Raw genomic sequence first — 22,101 nt, forward strand, 5'->3', positions numbered from 1 at the left:
TGACCTGTCAGCAGTGACATCTCTAGCGAGAGCACAAGTGCTCCTGACAGCAGAGCCATCTGCTGGTTTTGCAGTTTAAGACAGTCATGCAGCCCAGGCTGGCCTTGACTACAAGATGATGCTATGCTATGCCTGGCTTTATGTGGTACTGGGAATCAAACCCAGGGCCAGGGCTTTGTGCATTCAGTGATGACCACATCATCAGTCCAACATCCATTTTCTCTCTGAAAACAAGCATATTAATAAGTCCTGCAGAGTGACCTGTAGGGTTGGAGCCACACCCTATGGACCCGTAAAGCTCTGATTAGTCCTAGATGAGCTGTCCATTATCCACCCCACCCCTTCCAACTAAAAGCAAACCATGCATAGCCACAGCTGTACATAGCACAGATGTTCAGGGATGCACCTGTAGAGCCCCACCCTACCCTCACATCTGGAAAACCAGGAGTGTACCCATTTACTCTCTTACTTGTATTTGGTTGCCTGAGTCCCAACAGTTACAGAGAATCCTAGAATCCCAGATGTGTTCCTACATGTTGGGTAGACGTGGTACCTAAAGCCAGACAGAGAAGTTAGAGTTGTTCATGTGGTCACCTGGTTCCTGTCCAGAGAGGCAATGAACATGGGGTGAAGGTACCCACCCCGATGCTGAACTGGGTACAAGCTCACTTTTCTGGCTTATCCAGATGCCTGAACAAACTGAAAACCCCATCACAGTCCGACATAGGAACTGCAGAAATACTGACATGTAGGTACTATAGTGTAAGGTATGGGAGGGCCAAAGCAGACTGGCAAACTCTGCAAGGGAGTTCCAGGCTCTCAGTGCTTTTGCCAGCACACTTACCCAAGGGTCTGCTTGGTTCGAAGGAAGTCAAAGCAGGGCTCTTCCATGTGCATCTGTAATTCAACATACTTTCCATCAGCTATTTCTCACCCTATGGTGTGATGATCTCTCCAAAATCCTCCTCCATACAGTTCTAAGTGGTCCAGGCCCCTGACTGTGCATATTGGATGAGAATAAATGACCACCTGACCTTCTATTTACAAGTTTCTGACTAGCACAGGTCCACATCCCTTAGGCATGAAGGTTGGCCCCATGGTAGGTAGACCAGGAACTCCTGAACACCACTTCATGAACTTACCACAAGCAGCTCCATAAGAGTGTATTCTCTTAGACTCCTGGTACCTGACTGAAGGGAAAACTTGATCAGAGAAGCAATGACTTAACGATTACAAGCAAGGGTTTAATGATCTTGGCAGCTACTTTCTTGGGTTTCACTCCTTAGCTTCTTGTCCCAACAATCCTATTTACTATGCCTTCCCACTAGCCTGAGAACCTAAGAACAGGAACAGTGCTAGAACACCTGTATTCTTGGCACTGGTGCAGACTTCCAGGTAGACCTGGGTGAAGCCAACAATACTAAGCCTGACAGGTCCTGCCTGCAAGGCTCAGGATACACTGTAAAATCAAGTACGTAGTTGAAAGCCGTAAGGAGGACAGCAGGAAATGTGGAGTGATTGGAGGATCTGAATCTGTTTCTCAAAATGCATGAAAACTGAAAAGTAGCTTCTGCAGTCAAACCAAGTACTGTGGAAGTACCCGAGAAGTCTGGAGAACAGCAAGCTAACTCAGAAAACAAGGGTGCTGATCATACGGTCTCTTGCAGATTCCTTGCACAGACTCATTCCTTGTCTTTCCTGTTTCACCAGAGGAAGAGGATGGAGTCTGATTAACAATCACCAAGAAGTTCTGTTCCCTTTAAGGGGGCTATCCATGACCACTTGTGTGTTCTGTGAGAAAGGAAAGTTTCCTAATGGAAGCAGCTAGTATGAGATAGCCAGGGCATCAGAAGGGGAATTTGCATCCGTCAAACAGGACAATGTCAAAATAAGAAAAGATGTGGAGAGGAGGAGGAATGACGGCAAGATGAGAGGCTAAGTGCTTGCCCTATGAGCACCAGGACCTGAGTTCAATCCTCAGAGTCCACATTTAAAAGATGATGGGTTTGGGGCAGTGGTGGCTCACGTTAACTCCGGTTCCAAGGATCCAATACCCTTTTCTGGCCTCTGCAGGTACCAGGCACTCATGTGGTACACAGACATACGTGCAGGCAAAACACTCATACTCTTAAAATAATTCTGAAAAAACTTCTTGGCGTGGTGGCATGTCCTTGTAATCCTTGGGCTTACTGGCCACTAGGCTCGCCTGCTTGCTGTCCTCCAAGCCAGTCCTTGTCTCGGGGTTCTTAAGGGAAGGGCTAGAGGAATGGCACCTAAGGAATGATCCCCAAGGTTGACCGCTGACCTACTTCCACATACACCTGTTGAAACATATACATGTACATACAACGGGCCCATGATGAGCCACACAATAAAAAGTCCCCCCCCCCTAAAAAAAAAAAAGTAAACAAGGCCATGCTGCAGCAGGCTCAGTGGAGTGGGGTCTGCTGGGAAGCCTTTACAGCCTACCCACACCCAACCCCAGCCCTCCACTGTAGAAAAAATACACACACATAAAGGAGACCTGAGTCACAGAAAATAGCAAACTGCCTTGGATTTACCATCCCACAAAAACCAGTTCTATGCTGATTGCTTAGCTAGGTTTATTTCATTTCTTTCCAAGCTGTCCTTTAAAACGATCTCACTGCTTGGATTCTGTTAGAGACTATGTAGGAATTTTATCACTTTTTTTTTTTCTTGGTTTTTCAAGACAGGGTTTCTCTGTGTAACAGTCACAGCTGTCCTGGAACCAGCTCTGTAGACCAGGCTGGCCTCGAACTCAGAGATCCTCCTGCCTTTGCCTCCCGAGTTTGGGGATTAAAGGCGTGTGCCACCACCGCCCAGCTCCATCACATTTACTGGGTGTTCTACATTACCCGTTGATTAATAAAACAATACTCAGTGTGATTTTTTTCAAGAGGGAGTTGCATATTAGTGACGGTTTTTAACTGCACAAACTCCCCCAAGTTTAATACAACAAAAGGGTGAAACTCAGCCTAAGTACTGGAGACCTGCTGTGCAGTGGGTGGGGCCAACTCACCTGGTAGTACACAGTGACTTCCGAGTTAGCATCACCTTTATTCAGGGCTCTGACTTTGCATAAGTGGTGGCCGCTGGGCAGCTGCACCACCTGGAACTGCACAGGCATCTCCTGCTCCAGGGGCACGAAGTTCAGCTTGCTGCGAAAGAGTCAGTGCAGGTCACATGGGCACACTGAGTGCTCTCGCTCAACCCTCTCTCAACTGCTGTTTATATCAGGCCAAGAAAAGCAAGCACCGGGAGGGTCTGAGAGCTGAGTAACAGACGAGCTCCAGCCTAATGTTTCTTTCTGGGAAGAGCACTAAACCTCAGAGGAAAAATCCAATACTTACTCAACAACGTATTTCAGGAAATCCATAGACTCCTAAAAGATAAAAGAGAATAATTCCAATTTCTGCAGCACTTAGGACAGACAGCAGTAGGAAAGCAGAGCCTGTCACCTAATCACTGGACAAGATGTTTATCAAGTGCTAAATGACTCCCGCTGCCCCTCCGCCTAGTGTATTCACACTGGCTTATCTAGCGAGGCCATGCTGCGGCCAGTGCTGTATTGTACAAGTCTGAGCAGCTGACAGAGTAAACAACACAACAGCACTTGACTGACTGCATCCCTTCTGTTCCTCCTCAGACTCTGTTCTGCCTATAAGATGCTCAACTCTGTAATAATTTCCCCTGCAGCTACTTCATGACATCAAGTCTCCAGCCTAAACTCCTGCCTGGCCCTCCCACTGTGTTAGACAACCAGCTATCCTGCTTTTCTTGCTACTGAGACTTTGGGAAGTCTTTCTTTTGGCAGGACAGAAACCAAGGCTGGCTTGGGGTTTGGGAGAGAAAACCGGAAAGAAGGGGAAGAATAGAAGCCACAGATCTAAGAGGGAGCATTTTCCCACTCTGGCAGGGAGTTTGGACATCTCCCTGGCTAGCTCCTAAGCACTTTTCGTTTACTTCATTATTTTCAGGCTTCGTCATTTTCATATAACAAAGCTTGTCACTTAACAAAGTGTACAATTCTTAATCCCAGAACAATTTTTAATCCTCAGGAAGCAGAGGCAAGCAGATCTCTGTGAGTTCAAGGCTAGCTATGGCTACACAGAGAAACCCTGTCTTGGAGATATATATATATATATATATATATATATATATATATATATATATATATAATCTTATACACACACAATTCAATTAACTATAGTCATGCTTGTGAGACATATTTTCAAAACATCTCTATCTTGGAAAATCAGAATTATATACCCATTAAACACCTCTCTTCTGCCTCCCTTCCAGCCCCACAGGAAACTACCATCCCACCTTTTCTGTCCATCTTACTACTTAGATACTTAAAATTTCACTGCTGAGCTTGGCCAAGCCTGCATGCAGATTCTGGCTGTGCATATATGTGCACAGCTGTGCATGTATGCGCAGCACACATTTTATCACTCTCCTCTTCCTATTTTAATCTCTACATTATGGTTTTCTCATGTGATCTTAAGCAAATTTAACCAAAGCAAAATAATAACAAACCCCTTTCACTAAGTCATAAACAGTCTTTTGCTTAAGACCTGGCCTGGCATCAGATCAGGAATTCCTACCAGAATTTGGTGATGCTGGCCCAACAAAACCTTTCGGGAGAAGAATGAAATTCACAGGTCCCACCCACTGTAAGAGCACCACACTCACCGTGCTGGTGACATTCCCTTGCACCAGGCCCTCAACAAAGAGCTGGGATTTAAAATCCTTGACAAAGTTCAGCAGAGAATCAAGGGAAAGGCCATCCATTAAAGCCCGGTACTTGTCAATCATAGACCAGCGGGAATATTCCAGGATCAAAAGTCTCACATCTCTGCACAAAGGACATTTAAAAGCAAATGTTGCAAGAAATGTATCTTAAGAAAAAGGTTAGGTCAAGATTCTGTAGAAGTGTTTCAAGACAGGTGATTCCCACCATAGCATGATGGAGAAAATGAATGCCAAAATAGCAAGAGCAGAGATTAAATATATATGCATACAAAGTTTTAAATGGGTTTATTCACCAATACAATGCACCTTCCTGACTCAGCTATAGAGTGAAATATTTCACATAAGTTGCTAAGTAAGTCAAATTTAACTAATTGTACTAATTTTTTTATACAAAACTTTTTAATTATCTGTTTTGTTAGAAATGTCACTAATTTGTAATGCTAGCTGGAGTCTAGTAAAATGTCCATGATTGCAGTGACCCGAGTTCATGACTGACTAACTTCACTCCCCATCTCCAAACTATGACTCCCTAATAGCTATTGCATTTTTTGAGTTCTTACTATCTGTGATTCAATTTTTCATTCTCACTTATAAAACAAAAGCGGGCCTATGTTTAAGGTCAGGCTGTTGGATGACCATTTACAGACGCCTAAGCCATGAAGTCTTCAAGTGGCTTAAAGCCAAAGGACCAAGGGCTGTGCCCCCTCACAGAGCCTTTTCTGCCCTTCCCACAAGAGTTCTTTTGTCAGATGATGCAGAGCACCCCGAGGCACCTTTTTCTGATTCACACAAAGATAGCCATGCAGGTTACAATCAGCCAAGGCATCCCTGTCACAGAGGGTTTATGCTTTTGCTCAGGCTGTGGAGATCCCTTCTGCACTCTTCTCGACAGTGGAGGTTAAAAGGTTCAGCAACCCATATGCCTCCTCCTGGAAGCCAGCCGTTTCTAGTCATGTCCCATGTCCACCTACTTGGCCAGAGTCTCCGGCTTGATGAGGATGTTGAAGTAGGTCTTCTTCAGCTGCTCAGTTATCATGGTGAAGACAGCGGGTGTGGAACTGAACTCAGCCAGGTAGTCAATGATGAGCTGGAAGAGCAGCTAAAAGAAAAGGCATTTTCAGCAGCAAAGCTCGGAAAGCACACTCCGCTCCAGGGAGCAAAGGCTTTTCTCAGTTAGCACAGAGTCAGGACCTGAGAGGAGTGCTCGGGACTCAGTCCCCACAGGCCTAGGCTGCTGCATTCCTCAAAGCTGAGGCAGTTTGTCTTCAGTTTCCACCATCTTCCTTCCAAACTACCTTGAAAATGTGCCTTCAACTGGAAGGTTATTTTATTTGCATATAAATTTTGGATGCAGTGATAACTGTTTAATATTAGTCTTAATCCAAGTCAGACATGGTGGTGCACACCTTTAATCCAGCACTTGAGAGGAAGAGACAGGGATCTCTGTGAGTTCAAGGCCAGCGCCTGGTCAACAGAGCCAGTTTTAGGACAGCCAGGGAAGTATAGTGAGGCCCTGCCTCAAAAAAAAAAAAAAAAAAAAAATCTTATTCAGAAATGTGAAGTTTTACAATTTTCTTTAGATAGTACTTAAACGTTTTCCTTTTCCTGGGCATTGTTTTGTTTTTTCCCGATTTGTAACTCAAATACTTGTTTCTGATCATTTCTAAAAACTGCTTCGGCTCTGTCACTCAGGAACTTAGCCAAGGTGCATCATTTATTGTACAATGTTGTTATATTTAATTTTCAAAATTTTTAAGAAGTTTACACCTATATCCTGTAAATAAAATCAATCTTTCTTTTTCTTTTTCTTTTTTTTTTAAACTTTCCCACTTTCAATATTTATTTATTTATCATGTATACAATATTCTGCGCGTATGCCCGAAGGCCAGAAGAGGGCGCCTGACCTCCCCACAGATGGTTGTGAGCCACCATGTGGTTGCTGGGAATTGAACTCAGGACCCTTGGAAGAGCAGGCAATGCTCCCAAACACTGAGCCATCTCTCCAGCCCCCAATCTTTATTTTTCTATACATAGATATATATCGCTTTTAAGTATTAAGGTGAGACAAACCTCAAAAACTTGGAAAACACCAATTTTCCAAGGTTTATATTTTAAACAGCTTTCTAAACATGTTTCCCAGATGACACTCACTGCATTCTGGGATTCAATCTGTTTGAATCTTAAGGCTACATTTGAAGGTGGGCAAAAGTAAGTCACTCCACAGCGTCTCCTGGTGGGCAGACAGCAACGCCATAAAGGGAAGAATTAGACTTCAGAGTTTTCTCAGTGCAGGGCTGGATTCTGCCAGGTTCTTTCCTGTGCTACCTTCCTTATGTGAACAGTTTCCAGAATATTAACGTCCTTCCTTAAGTTTGTTATTGCTCTTTTGTGAGAATTTACCTCAGACCAAACCTAAATGCCACTGTAGGCTTCAGAGAAACAGAGCAAACCAAAATAAGATCAGCCCTAAAGCACAGGTGTATTCCTATGTATTGCCGGAATATACATTAATATATCTTTTTTTTTTCTTTTTTATTTATTCTATTTATTTATTATGTATACAATATTCTGTCTGTGTGTATGCCTGCAGGCCAGAAGAGGGCACCAGACCTCTTTACAGATGGTTGTGAGCCACCATGTGGTTGCTGGGAATTGAACTCAGGACCTTTGGAAGAGCAGGCAATGCTCTTAACCACTGAGCCATCTCTCCAGCCCCAGGAATATACATTAATATATCTTAATAGTGTATTCTTTTTCAAGATTTATATATTTATTATGTATACAGTGTTCTGCCTGCATGTATGGCTGCAGGCCAGAAGAGGGCGCCAGATCGCATTACAGATTGTTGTGAGCCACCAAGTGCTTGCTGGGAATTGAACTCAGGACCAGTGCTCATAACCTCTGAGTCATCTCTCCAGCCCAATATATATATAAATATTTATATATAAAATATATATTTACAAAACTCTTTGTGGGCCCAGGGAGGTGGCCCAGTCAGTAAAGTGTGTGCCATGGAGCATGAGAACCTGCGTCCCACCCCACCACAGCACCCAGAGACAGAAGAACCCTAGATTGCCAGTCACTAAGCCCAGATTCAGGGATAGGCTTGTTCTAGTCTGTGTCTCTGTTGCTGCCATGAAACACTGACCAAAACCAGCTTGACAGGGGAAAGGGTTTCCACATCACAGTCCGTCATTGAGGGAAGCCAGGGCAGGAATCTTGTTGTGTATGTTCAAAGAACAGTTGTCATATGCAAGGCAGACCTGTGGCACTGCCCATTGGGTCTCTGCTTATAGTGCTTTGGGACAACACAGATAAATACAGGATTTCAAAGCTCCTTCAGAGAAAGCAGAACTCGTTTACTTACAGGTAGTTTGTGGTTGAATCCTTTCACTCGAATAATGAGACCGTGCTCTCCAGCCACCAGCTTGTACTCCAGCTGTGCCACGTCAGCTTCGTACGCGGGCTCAGCAAGGTTGTGGGTAAGAATATTGACGAAGATGTCAAAGAGGACAACACTGGAAAGGACAAAGTGGAACTAGCATCATCAATTGGCAGAAAGACAAGAATACACAGACCTCTTTCTATCAGGAACCTCACCTTTAGTACGGCGTGCATTCTCTGCTCTAGAACATACAGCCCCTGGGGTCTGAAGGAAGTCTAACTTCACAGGCCTATCAGAGGACAACCTTCAGTAGTTGTCCCAATCTTTTCACGTCACATACACAGAGAATGACAACACGTACACACGCAGCGAGGGAATGAACCAGCCTCAAAGCCAGCAACCCTGGCTGCCAATCAGCCTTAGGGTTTCAGACTTACACATTTAAAATATGAGGAAATAGAGAACAGTAATGCATGAAGGGGGTGGGGGGTAGATAGCATAGCTTATTATTTTAGGGCTGGATTTTATAATTAAGAGGCAAAGAAAAAGAAATACAGCCGGGGAGTGGCAGCACACCTTTAACCCCAGCACTCGGGAGGCAGGAGCAGGCGGATCTCTGGGAGTTCAAGGCTGGTCTACAGAAAGAGTTCTATGACAGCCAGGGCTACACAAAAAAACTCTGTCTCAAACAAAAAAAAAAAATAAAGAAATTCACTAACATTTTCTGAGCCTTTCCTATAACTCACTTTTTGGACCCTCTGATCTCCCACAGTGCAGCTGTCTATATAAATGAAAATATATGAATAGTTTCATAAATGAATTATTTATGAATAATATGTATAGTTAAAAGTCTGGAAGTTATAAATATAATAATTTGTAAAGGACAAATCATTATAATAATTTATATATAAAAATAATTTGTAAAAAACAAAGTATAATTAAAAGTCTGGAAAGTACAGTGAGGGCCTTTCCCAACCCAGGTATAATGAATATTTATGAACAACTTCACAAATGAATTATTCATGAATAATTTATAAAGAACAAGGTATAATTAAAAGTCTGGAGGTTGGGGTTGGAGAGATGGTTCCGCAGTTAGAAGCTCTTGCGGAGGACCTGAGTTCAGTTCCCAGCACCCACACAGACAATTCACAACTGCTTATGATTCCAGCTCAAATGGACCCAGTGCTTTTTCTGACCTGTTCTGGAACCTGCACCCATTCCCACCAGCAGCAGCAGCACCCCCACCACACCACATCCCTAGACAAATACAAACACATACAGTTTATAATAAAACTTAAAACTCTGCAGTCTTTTGGTACTAGCTCAACAGAAACGCAGTCAGCCTTCTCTGTAGACAGGAAGCCAGTCCCTGGATGACTCCATTCCTAGTTTACAGTGAGAGCTTAATTTTAGGACCTTTCCCAACCCAGTAATTCTGTGATTTGCTTACGAGTTATTATTCTGCTTTGTTTAGAGCACAGAAAACAGAAACTGAAATAAAACTGTTTTCCAATGGTTTAAGAAGTCATTGTGCTGGTCCCAAGGAAACACTTCCCAGAGGAGTCTGCCACCACGGTGCTGATCTCTTTCTTCTTAGTCACAGCTGATTCTTCAGCTTCAGCTGACCACATACCACAGATTCTTAATTCACAATGTCACACAAAAGGCCCCACAGTCTTTGCTTCCACTTGAAACTTCATAAGCCAGGCTTCATCGTCTGCACTGGTCTCATTGCCCCCGTTCCCACCACAGCTCAACAAGCTTCCAGCACTCCAGGGCTTCTCCAGCCCAGAGTCCCCCCACCGACCTCCCCAAATACGGTCCATCTGTCACAGCAGTACTCCGTTCCTGAACCAACTCTTCAGTCAGGGTCATCACTGCTGTGATGACCACCATGACCAAGAGCAACTGGGAAGGAAAGGGTTTATTTTGCTAAATTTCCACATCACAGTCCATCACCAAAGGAAGTCAGGGCAGGAACTCAAGCAGGGAAGGAACCCGGAGGCAGGAGCTGATGCAGAGGCCATGGAAGGTGCTGCTTATGCCTTGATGGCTTCCTTCCCATGGCTTTTCAGCCCAATTTCTTATAGATCATCAGCCCAAAGACGGCACCATTGACATCAACAGTTAATCAAGAAAATGTACCTCAGGCTTTCCCACAGGTCTTCTAAAAGCAAGGTCAGGCTTCTGGAAGTTCACATAAAACTAGCCAGGCACAGTTTAGACTTTTTTTCTTTTTTGAGGAAAAAAATAACAACAAAAGCCCAAACACTTACTTTGCTGCAGACTTCTGTATCAAAGGTGAGATCAGATGGAAACGTATATAGGCTGGAAGAAAAAGACCACGGATAAAATACAGATGGTAGGGGCCTCAAATATTTTAACACCTACTATTTTCTCCTAATGTGGCTTTTAAAATCTAAATAAACTACTAATCCTTAAAGCTTCATTACATGTTTATTCTCTTTTATCCCTTCATACTTTATGTTTATTCCTAAAGCTTTTAAAGGGAATTTTTTACCATTCCAAATAAAGTATCATAGAAGGCACACTTTAACCTATGGGAATATCAAACATATGGAAAGGTTTACGAATAACCATATTTACCAGTAACTTCAGATAGGCAAAAATATTTATAGAAGTATACATGTTAGGAACATTAGTCAAGTAACTCAATGTTCATAGAAGTCAGAACAAGAGCCGTCTTCTGAAGAAGCTGACTAAAAGGCAATCACTATTTCTAACAAGTCACTCAAGGCAAACATTGGTGCAGCCTCAGATTCCCAAGCCTGGGGACGAAGTGGGGTTGGCATCTGGAGGTCAGTCTGGACATACTGAGTGGAGTTTTGGAGAAGAGAGGCATAGGGAGGAAGGGTGAAAGGGGGGGCGTGTCTAGGTTCAGGACACTCATCAAATGGCAGCCTCACACTATGACTCCAAGCTGCTACACACACAAGAACACAGTTGGGGCCACCACCTAAAAGATACAGAATTTAAAGAATCTGTTTAGCCCCAAACTACACATGCTTTACATGCTAGGAATAAAGGGCAGAGATAAGCAGTTGGGGAAGAGTTCCCGTGACAAGTTTAGATTAGGCTTTCTACTGTATCTAGGCATAATTTTCCTCATATCTTTCCATCTGTTTTAAACATAATTTTCAAATAATATAATCAATCCTTTAAGATGGTCAAATATCTCGTTCTAATTTCATTGTTCTGAAAGAATAAATACTTAAAAACAATTTCTGTCTAGACTTGATTCTTTAAGTTGTGTGTAGGTCAGGGGACAATTCTCTCCTCCTACCATGCAGGTCCTGGGGATCAAAACCCAGAGCACAGGCTTGGTATGGGGTGTAAGCTGTAGAGCTGTCTCACCAGCCCCAGAGCTGAGTTTCCCTTTCCTGGAAAGCAGAGTGTCTATACACACACCTAGAAGCAGGAGCACATATTAATTTCTCGGTGTAAAAAGGGGGCTTCAAAGAAAAAGTGGGGAAGGAGACAGCAACAGGAACAGAGAGATTGCTACACAGGAGAAAGACTTCCCTCCTTTAGAGGGCAGAGCTCACCTTTGGGGATTTTGAATTTGTTGTCCTTCTTATACCATAGGCAACCTTGCGGAGTATTCACAATTTTTGCGGGGTATTCCGTTTCAGGGCAATCAAAAGCCTTCAATGTAAAGTCCGTGGCTAGCAACAAGAACAAAAGAGTGACCATTTTTCAAATACTGGAATACAGCATCCACTTGACCTTACATTAGATGAAAACTGAAACTGTCTAATTCCCAACAGTACATTCAGTTTATTCCTTTTCTCAAGCAATTGCTAACTCGGAGAGTGCGGTCCTTGGGTCAGGGTACTTGTATAACTCAATTTTGAATGAACATATTCTTCAATAAGGAAAGATTACCAGACAGTTCTGCTTAAATAAAGCTTATCTTGTCATTTCAAATTAATGACAAACTGCTTAATTAACATGTTAATTAGGTAAGCGATAAGAGATAGTTAAAGAAAATGGAGAACAAAAGATGCACATAATGTATTTATTAAAAAGTACTGATGGGGCCAGAGATGGTTAAGAGCACTTGGCTGTTTTTCCAGAAGATTAGGGTTCAGTTCGCAGCACCACATGGTCACTCACAACCATCTGTAACTCATGCCATGTGGGGGCTGGAAACTGAACCCAGTTCCTCTGCAAAAGCAGCAAAAGCTCTTGACCATTAAGCTGGCTCCCTAGCCCCTGATGTAGCATGTTAAAGATTCATCACACTGTAATATGTATCAATACTTCCTCTTTACATGACTGAATAATACTGTAAAGTACGTGTGTATCAGTCTGGCTCATTGACCTTGTGACTTGTGTGGTGCAAGGACACGATGTAAGGACTGTCTCATCTCTGGTGGATATGGACGGGGAATGGACTGCTGGGAAAGGAGGTGTCCTGAGTAAACTACAGTCACGAACATGGGTAAAACCTCCAGTTTTTAATTTTTCTCACTGAAACTTAGAAATCTATTTGCCAATGCAAGCTAATGGATAGGTCTGCAGATACATATCTATTTAGAACAAAATGTTTTGAAATAACACCATTTCTATGTACAATTAAACATTTGCCTATTTTCCTTTTGCATAGACCATAAGTTTTCAGCAATCATCACAGCAAACTCAAGCCCATTATGTGGACTTCCTGGTTCATCTTCTCTTTAATACATTTGCTCAGTGGGGAGGGCAGTGGGGATAGGGACAACTTGCAGGAGCTAGTTCTCTCCTTCCACCATATGGACTCCAGGGATGGAACTCAGGTCAGACCCAGCGGCAAGCTCTTTGTCTTGCTAAGCTGGACCTGATCTCACAGCCTTCTAACAATCTGTTCCTGGGAAAGGAGCAGCGGTGACTATTAGGAGTCAAGTTCCTCTGGGACTTGGATAAGTAAGTTTGCATTTCTAAATTTGTTTTTTCTCCACTTTCCAGTGGAGGAAAAAAAAAAAAACAAAATAGCAATTCCCATCCCAGAATACTGCTGATATCCTAAAATATGGGTTCACTGATACACACCACAGCTGTGTCTTATCACCATGTGGATCGACACACACTATGATGACTATTTTACTGACCTATGTACTTGTTTTCAGCTGGAAGATGAAGATCTGGATTTAAGTCAAAATTACTCTTCCACAGTTCAGCCCAAGAGTGTTCAATATCTGTAGAGAGAAAAAACAAACGGATCCAACAAATAATGCAACGCCCAGAATTCTCTTAACAAGGTGGCCATCAACTGGCCTTTTCCACTAGATTTCTCCTCAGGCATAGCTATAAAACCTAGACACTCACAGTCAAAGCAGGACTCAGCACCGCCATCATCTACGACAGCATTCAGAATGCAGAACTCAGGTCTCACCCAGAATCTCTGGTTCAGAGTCAATCTTTCTTCCTGTACCTCCCTTCCTCTTCATTCTGGAGACATTCTCATTCCACGGCCTGCACTATGTTCTAACTGGAGCTCCTGCTTGAGTTCCTGGGTACTGGATTATAAATATATGTACCACACGCAGTCAGAATCTATTCTGGATCCCCAGGTGACACACATGGGAGTCTGACAAATGTTCTTTTTCCAGTCTCTCTCTCTCTCTCTCTCTCTCTCTCTCTCTAATAGTTTGCGTACAGCAGGAGCTAGGCAGTGACGCCTAGAAATGTCCAGAGAAACGTTTCTCTAAAACAGCGTTTCTCAACCTCCCTAATGCTGCAACCCTTTTAATAGAGTTTCTCAATGTTGTGGTAACCCCTCAACAATAAAATTATTTTCGTTGATAGTTCATAATTAATTTTGCTACTGTTATGAATTATAATGTAAATATTTATGTTTACAGATGGTCTAAAGAGGCCCCATGAAAAGATCATCCGACCCCTAACAGGGTCACGACCCACAGGCTGAGAACTATTGCTCCAAAACAAGATGAAAGCAAGGGCTGCTGTGCACTTGGAGCTGCAGGCGGGAGGGTTCTGCGTCCAGGCTAGCCAGAACTACATAACAAGACTCTCCCTCCAAAACAATAAGTACTATCAATAACAATGAATAAAAAATAAAAATCTACCTACCAAATGATCGATTAAGTAGGCTATTTTCACTAATTCAAAAATATAAATAAAGCAGAAAAGAACTGCTCACTAAGGGTAAGTAAGTTTCATTCCCAAATAAAGTTTTAAAAACTTATACTTTTGCCAGGCATAGTGGTATACTCCTTTAATCCCTGCATTCAGGCAGCAGAGGAAGGCAGATCTCTGTCAGTTTAAGGCCAGTATCCTGGTTGGTTTTTGTCAACTTGACATGAACCTAGACATGTCTAGGAAGAGGGAATCTTAATTGAGAAAATGCCTCCATCCATATTTGCCTACGGGAAGGTCTGCAGGATATTTTCTTGATTGGTGGTTGATATGGGAAGGCCCAGCTCATTATGGGTGCTATCACCCCTGTCTGGCAGGTGGCCCTGGGTGCTCTAAGAAAGCAGACTGAGCAAGCCAATAAGCAGCCCTCTTCTGTGATCTCTGTTTCAGTTTTGGTCCCAGGTTCCCACTCAAATTCCTGCCCTGACTTCGTGGTGATGGAGAGTGACCTGAGAGTTCTAAGAAGAAACAAGCCCTTTCCTTCCTGAATTGCTTTTGGTCATGATGTTTTATCACAGCAACAGAAACCCCAACTATGGTGCCAGGAGTGGGGACTGCTGTGGCAGAACAGACCACGTCTGTCAGAAGACGGTGAAAGGACTTCAGGATCTTTGGGCTTAATGAGCTATTATGGGAAGTTAGAAGATAATGCTAAGAATAGTGCAGACATGAGAAACCTTAAGACAGCCACCCTGAGCCTGGTAGGGTAGCACACCTATAATTGCAGCACTCCGAGGCAGGGGCCAATAGATCGCTGTGAGTTTGAGGCCATCCTGGTTTTACATAATAGCCAGGGCTATGTAAAGAGACCCTGTCTTGAGAAGAGAAGAGAAGAGAAGAGAAGAGAAGAGAAGAGAAGAGAAGAGGAAAAGACAGTAATCCTGGTCTATACAATGAGTCTAAGGTTAGTCAAGGCTACAAAGTGAGACCCTGTCTAAAAAATAATAAAAATTAAATTATATATGCATTGCACACATATACATTTTTTATTGATATTTATTGAGCTCTATATTTTTCTTTGCTCCCCTCCCCACTTCAATCCTCCCCAAGGTCCCCATGTTCCCAATTTACTCAGGAGATCTTGTCTTTTTCTACATTCTACTTCCCATGTAGATTAGATCTGTGTATGTCTCTCTTAGTGTCCGCATTGTTGTCTAAGTTCTCTGGGATTGTGGCTTATAGGCTGGTTTTCTTTGCTTTATGTTTAAAAGCCACCTATGAGTGAGTACATGTGATAATTGTCTTTCTGTATCTGGGTTACCTCACTCAAAATAATGTTTTCTAGCTCCATCCATTTGCCTGCAAAATTCAAGCTGTCATTTTTTCTGCTGTGTAGTATTCCACTGTGTAAATGAAGCACATTTTCCTTACCCATTCTTCGGTTGAGGGGCATTTAGGTTGTTTCCAGGTTCACACATATACATTTTTTGTCTCTATAAAAACCATCAAGTTAATATTCCCAGCTAATGGGGCTGGAAAGATGGCTCAGCAGTTAAGAGTACCTGCTGCCTGCACCCACAGAGCAGGTCACAGCTGCCAATAACTTCAGTTCCATGGGTTCTGACATTTTCTCATTTCCTCAGGTATACACACACACACACACACACACACACACACACACACATGATCGCACAAAAAAAAAATCTTTTTTAAAAAAAGTCCCGCCGGGCAGTGGTGGCGCACGCCTTTAATCCCAGCACTCGGGAGGCAGAGGCAGGCTGATTTCTATGAGTTCGAGGCCAGCCTGGTCTACAAGAGCTAGTTCCAGGACAGGAACCAAAAAGCTACGGAGAAACCCTGTCTCGAAAATCAAAAAAATAAATAAATAAATAAATAAATAAATATAAATAAATAAAAATAAAAAAAGTCCCAACTGAGTTAGATATATGGAAGTAAAGGAGGGCCATCACAGCCTCTTACCTTCTGTGCTATACTGAGTCCCAAACCACTTCTCTTTGAGGTCACACTTTCCCTCGTTAGCACCGGACAGAAGAACAAGGTTTGCCTTCTGAGGAACTAGCTTATTAAGGGCTTCAGCAATGACCTAACAAAGGGGACAGTGACATGGAGAGAAGGGAAGGGAAAAAAAACAGTAACAATTTAAGTGAATACACTCCTGTTAAAAAAGCAATTGTTACCCTAGTGTCTTGATATCAGTGAACTGTTTCTAATTCATAAACCTCCTAATTTATAAACCTCTTTAAGCTTATTACTATTTCAAAAGCTTTATTTTTATTTCTATTGAGAAAAAATTGACAAACATCAAGTGTTGTGTCCTTATGGTGCTTCACACGCTGCTATCTGGACCCTCACGCTCTGGACCCTCACGCTCTGATGGGACTAGCAACAAAGAAGCAGGTCTGCCATTTACTGTGCTATCTCTAGGTGGCAGGAAGCAATGTTTAACATATGCTATTATCTTGGGCCAGAAAACTCTTTATTGCTGGGTCCTACCTTCTGCATTTTAAGATAGTTCATACAGTCTCAGGCTTCTACCCAATAGGTTCTAGGAGTACCCCATCCCCCATCTCTAACTGTCCCAAACAAAATATCTCCAGACACTATCAAACTACCCCAGGTTGACAAAAGCTACCCTATAGAAAGAAGCTGACTTGTTCCCCAGGAGTAGAGTCATGGCTAACCAACTGTTGCTCACTTGCAAACAGTATTATATGTAAGTCTTTAATCCCTTGTAGCCCTGGAGATTAAACCTAGAACCTTGTGCAAGCATGCTAGGCAAACTCTCCTCCACTGAGATACATCCCAAAGCATTTTCAACCTTTTATTTTGAATCAGGATCTTAATCTGCAGCTCAGGCAGACTTGAGCTTGAGATCCTCCAGCCTAGCCTCTCAAACAGTTATAATTATAGGCTTGTGCCATCAGACCCGGTCTGTAAGTAATTTCTTTCTTTCTCTCTTCTTCTTTTTTTTTTCTTTTCCTTTGTTTTTTTTTTTTTCTTTGGGACAGGGTTTCTCTGTATAGCTTTGGTTCCTGTCCTGGAACTTAGTCTGTAGACCAGGCTAGCCTCGAACTCACAGAAATCCGTCTGCCTCTGCCTCCCGAGTGCTGGGATTAAAGGCATGTGCCACCACACCTAGCTAAATTAATTGTCCTGAGTTTCCAATTACAAGTAGGTTAGGGAAATTTTTAAAAAAAAAAAAAGAATGCACAGAACCAAACTACATAAATCTTAGAAACTGTCTTAACTATTTTAAGTGCCTCAGCACTCGAAAATTTACAAATGTTGTATAATAATTTTTGATTTTCATCCTTTATATAAAAAGATGAACAAATGGGGTTGGGGATGTAGCTCATCATATGAGTGCTTGGCTAGCATGCAAGAGGCCCTGGGTCTGACAGCCGCTCCCACATGAACTTGGCATGGTGATGCACGCCTGCATTCACAGCACCTGGGAGAAGCAGAAGGATCAGGAGTTCAAGGTCACCTTCATTAGAAAACAAGTGTGAGGCCAGCCTAGGATACATGAGACTGTTTCCAAAAAACCAGAAAAGATGGTCTTTGTACCAGTCGTGAGAAATCACTCATTAGTCTTCTGTTTGAACAAAGATTCTGACTAAACTTAGCACATTCTCTCCATTCTCTCAGTTCTTACACTATAGTTTTGCACTCTCCTCCTTCCTAAAGCAAGTTCTAAACAGGACTGCGCCTTACGTCTGGCTTGTACTGGAACAGAAGCTGGTCTCCGGTGAGGAAGTCCTGCAGTGGGTACAGCTGCATGTTCTCACACATGTTCTCCACGTACTCCACCGGATCTGTCTGTAAGGAGGTCCAACCGTTAGCGATACAGACAGGAGCCGCACTGCTGTCCGGGTCCTCACAGCGCACACATGTGAGACAGCAGCCGCTGAGTGACTCTCACAGCACACTACGTCTCTGGAGAGCAAGCCCATGCTGCTGTGCCAGGAAGCTGCACCTGCAAAGTGCCACCCTGAGCCCAAGACCAACCTAACCTCCTCCGCTCCAATCACACCAGCCTCTTCATGGGCACATGACTGCTATGTCAGTAAAGACCAGACTCAACACTGAAGTACCACTAGTGAAAAACTACTCGTAAGATGAATCAAACTTGCCGCATGATGATGGCACACACCTTTAATTAATCCCAGCACTCGGGAGGCAGAGACAGGCGGATCTCTGTGAGTTAGAGGCCAGCCTGGTCTACAGAGTGAGTCCCAGGACAGGCTCCAAAGCTACACAGAGAAACCTTGTAAGGCTGAGTCAAACTGCAATGTGTCACTAGATAAGAGCAGGGACAAGCAGAAAAGTAAAAGAGTGAGTACCATCAGTGGCACTGTTCTGTAGAGCGGAAGGATAGCTATGGGTAACAATAAATATTTTGAAATAGCCAGAAAAAAAAAAGAACTTAAATATTCCCTAAATATATATAAATGTTTTAGTAACAAATATGCCAATTACTCTGATCTGAGCATTAAACACTGTATATGTAGTAAAATCACACTGTACTCAAAAATGGACATTTATTATTATATTGTATAAAGTCTCTACGAATAAGTTATATATTAGTCAATATGTTATCTCAATTTAAAAGTGAAAAAATGACCAGTTCTCTGGTTTGTAAAGTAGAAATAACGTTCCAGGAATAAAGAGCAATCACTTCAAGTATTTACTGCACACCCAAACACACTGTGGTTGTCTGAATGAGAATGCCCCCCATAAGCTCGTGTTTGAATACTTGGTCCCCAGCTGGAACTATTTGAGGATTAGGAGCTGTGGCCTATTGGAAAGGGAGGCGTGTTACTGAGGGAGGGCTGTAAGCCTTAATGCCTCCTACCATTCCCGGTGCAGTCTCCACCTCCTGCCTGAAGTTCGAGATGTACGAGCTCTCAGAGGGTCCTGCTGCCATTCATATGGCATCATGGACTCTAACCCTCTGGAACCACAAGCCAATTAAATGTTCAGTTTTATAAGTTGTCTTCATCCTGGTGTTTTATCACAGCAATAAAAAAAGTAACTAATACATACGCAAACTCTGTTTTTACTTTACTTTGAGACAGAGGTGCACTAAGTTGCCCAGGATAGCCTCTGACTCACTCAGTAGCCCAGGCAGGCCTTGAACTAGAATCCTCCTGCCACAGCCTCCAGAGTAGTTGGGAATACAAGGTTCATGTCCTCAGGCCTGGCTCTGTTTTACCTTTTTATTTCTTTTAACATTTATTTGTTTGTTTATTATGTATGCCTATACGCCAGAAGAGGACAGCAGATTTTATTATACAAGGCGGTGAGATACCATGTGGTTGCTGGGAACTGAACTGAAGGCCTCTAGAAGAGCAGCCATTACTCTTAACCTCTGAGCCATCTCTCCAGCCCCGTGTTAGATTCTTAGTAAGTTATTTTTACCAGCATCTTCCTTATAATGCAACTGCTCTGACCACCATGTAGAAATCTGAGCAATTAAAAAGCATTTGCACTGACAAACTACCTCTACATAAAAGCTGACCTGTGATGCAAAAGCAATAGACTAGGTATTGGTAAAACAAACAGATAAGCCAGGTGTATCACAGTGGCAAAGCACTTGCCCGGTATGGCAAGACAAGGTGTTCAATCTCTAACACCACAAAGGAAAATATGCACATGCATATTTTTAGTTATAATTTTAGATTTAACGTTGGAAGCTGTAATCCATAAACCACAAAATCTACCCTTTTAAAGTCTATGATCCAATAGTTTTTATATTTACAAAGTTGTTCCATCATTACAGTCCCCAAGCTCACAGTACTCGAGACTCGCTGCCCTCGGCCCCACCACTACATCTGTGTTCTCCCATGCTAACTTCACTTGTACCGTTCCAGGTAAAGAGTGTCGACTCTATTCAACCGCTAGTGTCGACTTTATTTACCCCTTAGTGTTCTGGTTTCCTTCATTAAGTATGCCATTTCAAAGATAATATAAATCACTCCTTTATGGCTGAATAATATTTCATGACAAGAATACTATTTATTCATTTATTATACTATATGCTTATTCAATGCTTTATGAAGTTATTTTTACTTTGGGGCTATAATAAATGAAGCTGATTTGAGCCTTTGTATATAAGTTTGTGGGTATGTTTCAGTTCTCTTGGGTATAGCCCTAAGAGTCGTAGCTAGCTGGTGAGTTCAAATGTTAACTGTTTAGTTTTTAAGGAAACTGACAACTTGTTCAAAGCAGCTGTGACATCTACCACTCCTAGATATGCCTGAGGACTCAGACTCATCCACAGCTTCTCTAACACATGCTAATCTACATCCTTTAACTGTTTTGTCTTCTATAAACTTTCCATTTCATAAACTCACTTCAATAAACTGCTACATTATTGGTCCTATTTTCCTGTCTACAAAAATAATCTTTAAAAACACAGTTCTCGGAGACAGTAAGACAGCTGAGCAGGTAAAAGAATGTGCCACCAAGTCTAATGACCTGAGTTCAATTCCCACTTGACAGAAACTGTCCAATTCCTACAAACTGTCTTCTGGCCTCCTGATGTATAGTATAGCATACACACAACAAATAATTAAAAATTTATGCCGGGCGGTGGTGGTGCATGCCTTTAATCTCAGCACTCAGGAGGCAGAGGCAAGCGGATCTCTGGGAGTTCGAGGCTAGCCTGGTCTACAAGAGCTAGTTCCAGGACAGGCACCAAAGCTACAGAGAAACCCTGTCTCGAAAAACAAACAAACAAAAAAATCATATAGCTCTATTTCAAACATTTGACTTATGAAACATACTTAACAAAACTTAATTTTTTTTCTTTAAAAATATTACTTTGAAAAAGGCATTCCTATCTGCCTTCATTGACAAAAGTCAGATGAAAAGTTTGAAGAGGAAACAGTTTTATTTAAAATAGAAATGTACAAACTCCAAAAGAGAAATAACTCAGCATACTTTAAGTCGTTCAGCAATTCATGTAGCAAAACTGGCTTTTCTGATTTGTTCTCGTTGCACATTTGCTTGGGTTTTCACCTAAGATTCTCGAACTCACATCTTAAAGTCAAGGTATACAAAGATGCAGGAGAAAGGGACGAGGAGCTACGACACAGGAAGATGTCATTGTTTATGTTGGGGTACCCTGATAACGACTAACTAACTAGAGGGACAAGGGGGAAAAGTTTTTTGTTTTTGTTTTTTTTTTGTTTGTTTTTGTTTTTTTGGTTTTTCAAGACAGGGTTTCTCTGAAGCTTTGGAGTCTGTCCTGGAACTAGCTCTTGTAGCCAAGGCTGGCCTCAAACTCACAGAGGTCAGCCTGCCTCCCGAACTGGGACTAAAGGCATGCACCACCACCAACCAGCTTGATATTCTTAATCATGTAGAATATAGAAATCTGGGTATCACCTACAGCTGTAGTACACAGATGCTCACTCTGATACCTCCACTTGTGATTCTGACTCCTGTGTTTGCCACCACAGCTGATGGAAAAACACACTCCCAGTAAAGTGGCTGGACAGGATGTGTGGGTACCAACTCTAACAATCAATCTATGTACAGGGAAGAGTGCCTACAGGGTTCTCTAAGAGCTCAGGTGAGACACTGTAACCATTCTGTTTCATAGAGTAAGACTTTGATTTCAGTTTTGGATGGCTTCAAGGATAGAAAACATATACGGAGGAGTCAACAGTAACTGGAGTTTCTGCAACCTTCCTCATGAACTTACATCTCCACTACTTATGGTTTCCTGCTGTGGAATGATGCTCTTGTACTCTGTAAAGATTTGTCACTCTATTGATTTAACAAAACACTGATTGACCAGTAGCCAGGCAGGA

General features: G+C 42.5%; 1 protein-coding gene across 1 annotated transcript in view; it reads right to left on the minus strand.

The window, feature by feature from the left end:
- Window positions 1–22,101, minus strand: part of Nrdc (nardilysin convertase) — a 71,998-nt gene that overhangs the window by 2,090 nt on the left and 47,807 nt on the right. Inside the window, exons 15-27 of the mRNA XM_041651693.1 lie at window positions 17,996–18,100; window positions 16,241–16,364; window positions 13,273–13,359; window positions 11,728–11,847; window positions 10,438–10,489; window positions 8,144–8,294; window positions 5,748–5,875; window positions 4,717–4,879; window positions 3,372–3,403; window positions 3,041–3,179; window positions 1,143–1,190; window positions 845–897; window positions 470–553 (exon numbers count right to left, since the gene is read on the minus strand). Of these exons, the coding sequence (XP_041507627.1) occupies window positions 470–553; window positions 845–897; window positions 1,143–1,190; window positions 3,041–3,179; window positions 3,372–3,403; window positions 4,717–4,879; window positions 5,748–5,875; window positions 8,144–8,294; window positions 10,438–10,489; window positions 11,728–11,847; window positions 13,273–13,359; window positions 16,241–16,364; window positions 17,996–18,100 (1,286 nt within the window). The remainder of the gene's footprint in view (window positions 1–469; window positions 554–844; window positions 898–1,142; window positions 1,191–3,040; window positions 3,180–3,371; window positions 3,404–4,716; window positions 4,880–5,747; window positions 5,876–8,143; window positions 8,295–10,437; window positions 10,490–11,727; window positions 11,848–13,272; window positions 13,360–16,240; window positions 16,365–17,995; window positions 18,101–22,101) is intronic.

This window comes from Microtus oregoni, unplaced genomic scaffold (genome assembly GCF_018167655.1).
Source record: "Microtus oregoni isolate MIOR12 unplaced genomic scaffold, Mior012 000005F_ref0000423, whole genome shotgun sequence".
Taxonomy (NCBI): Eukaryota; Metazoa; Chordata; class Mammalia; order Rodentia; family Cricetidae; genus Microtus; species Microtus oregoni.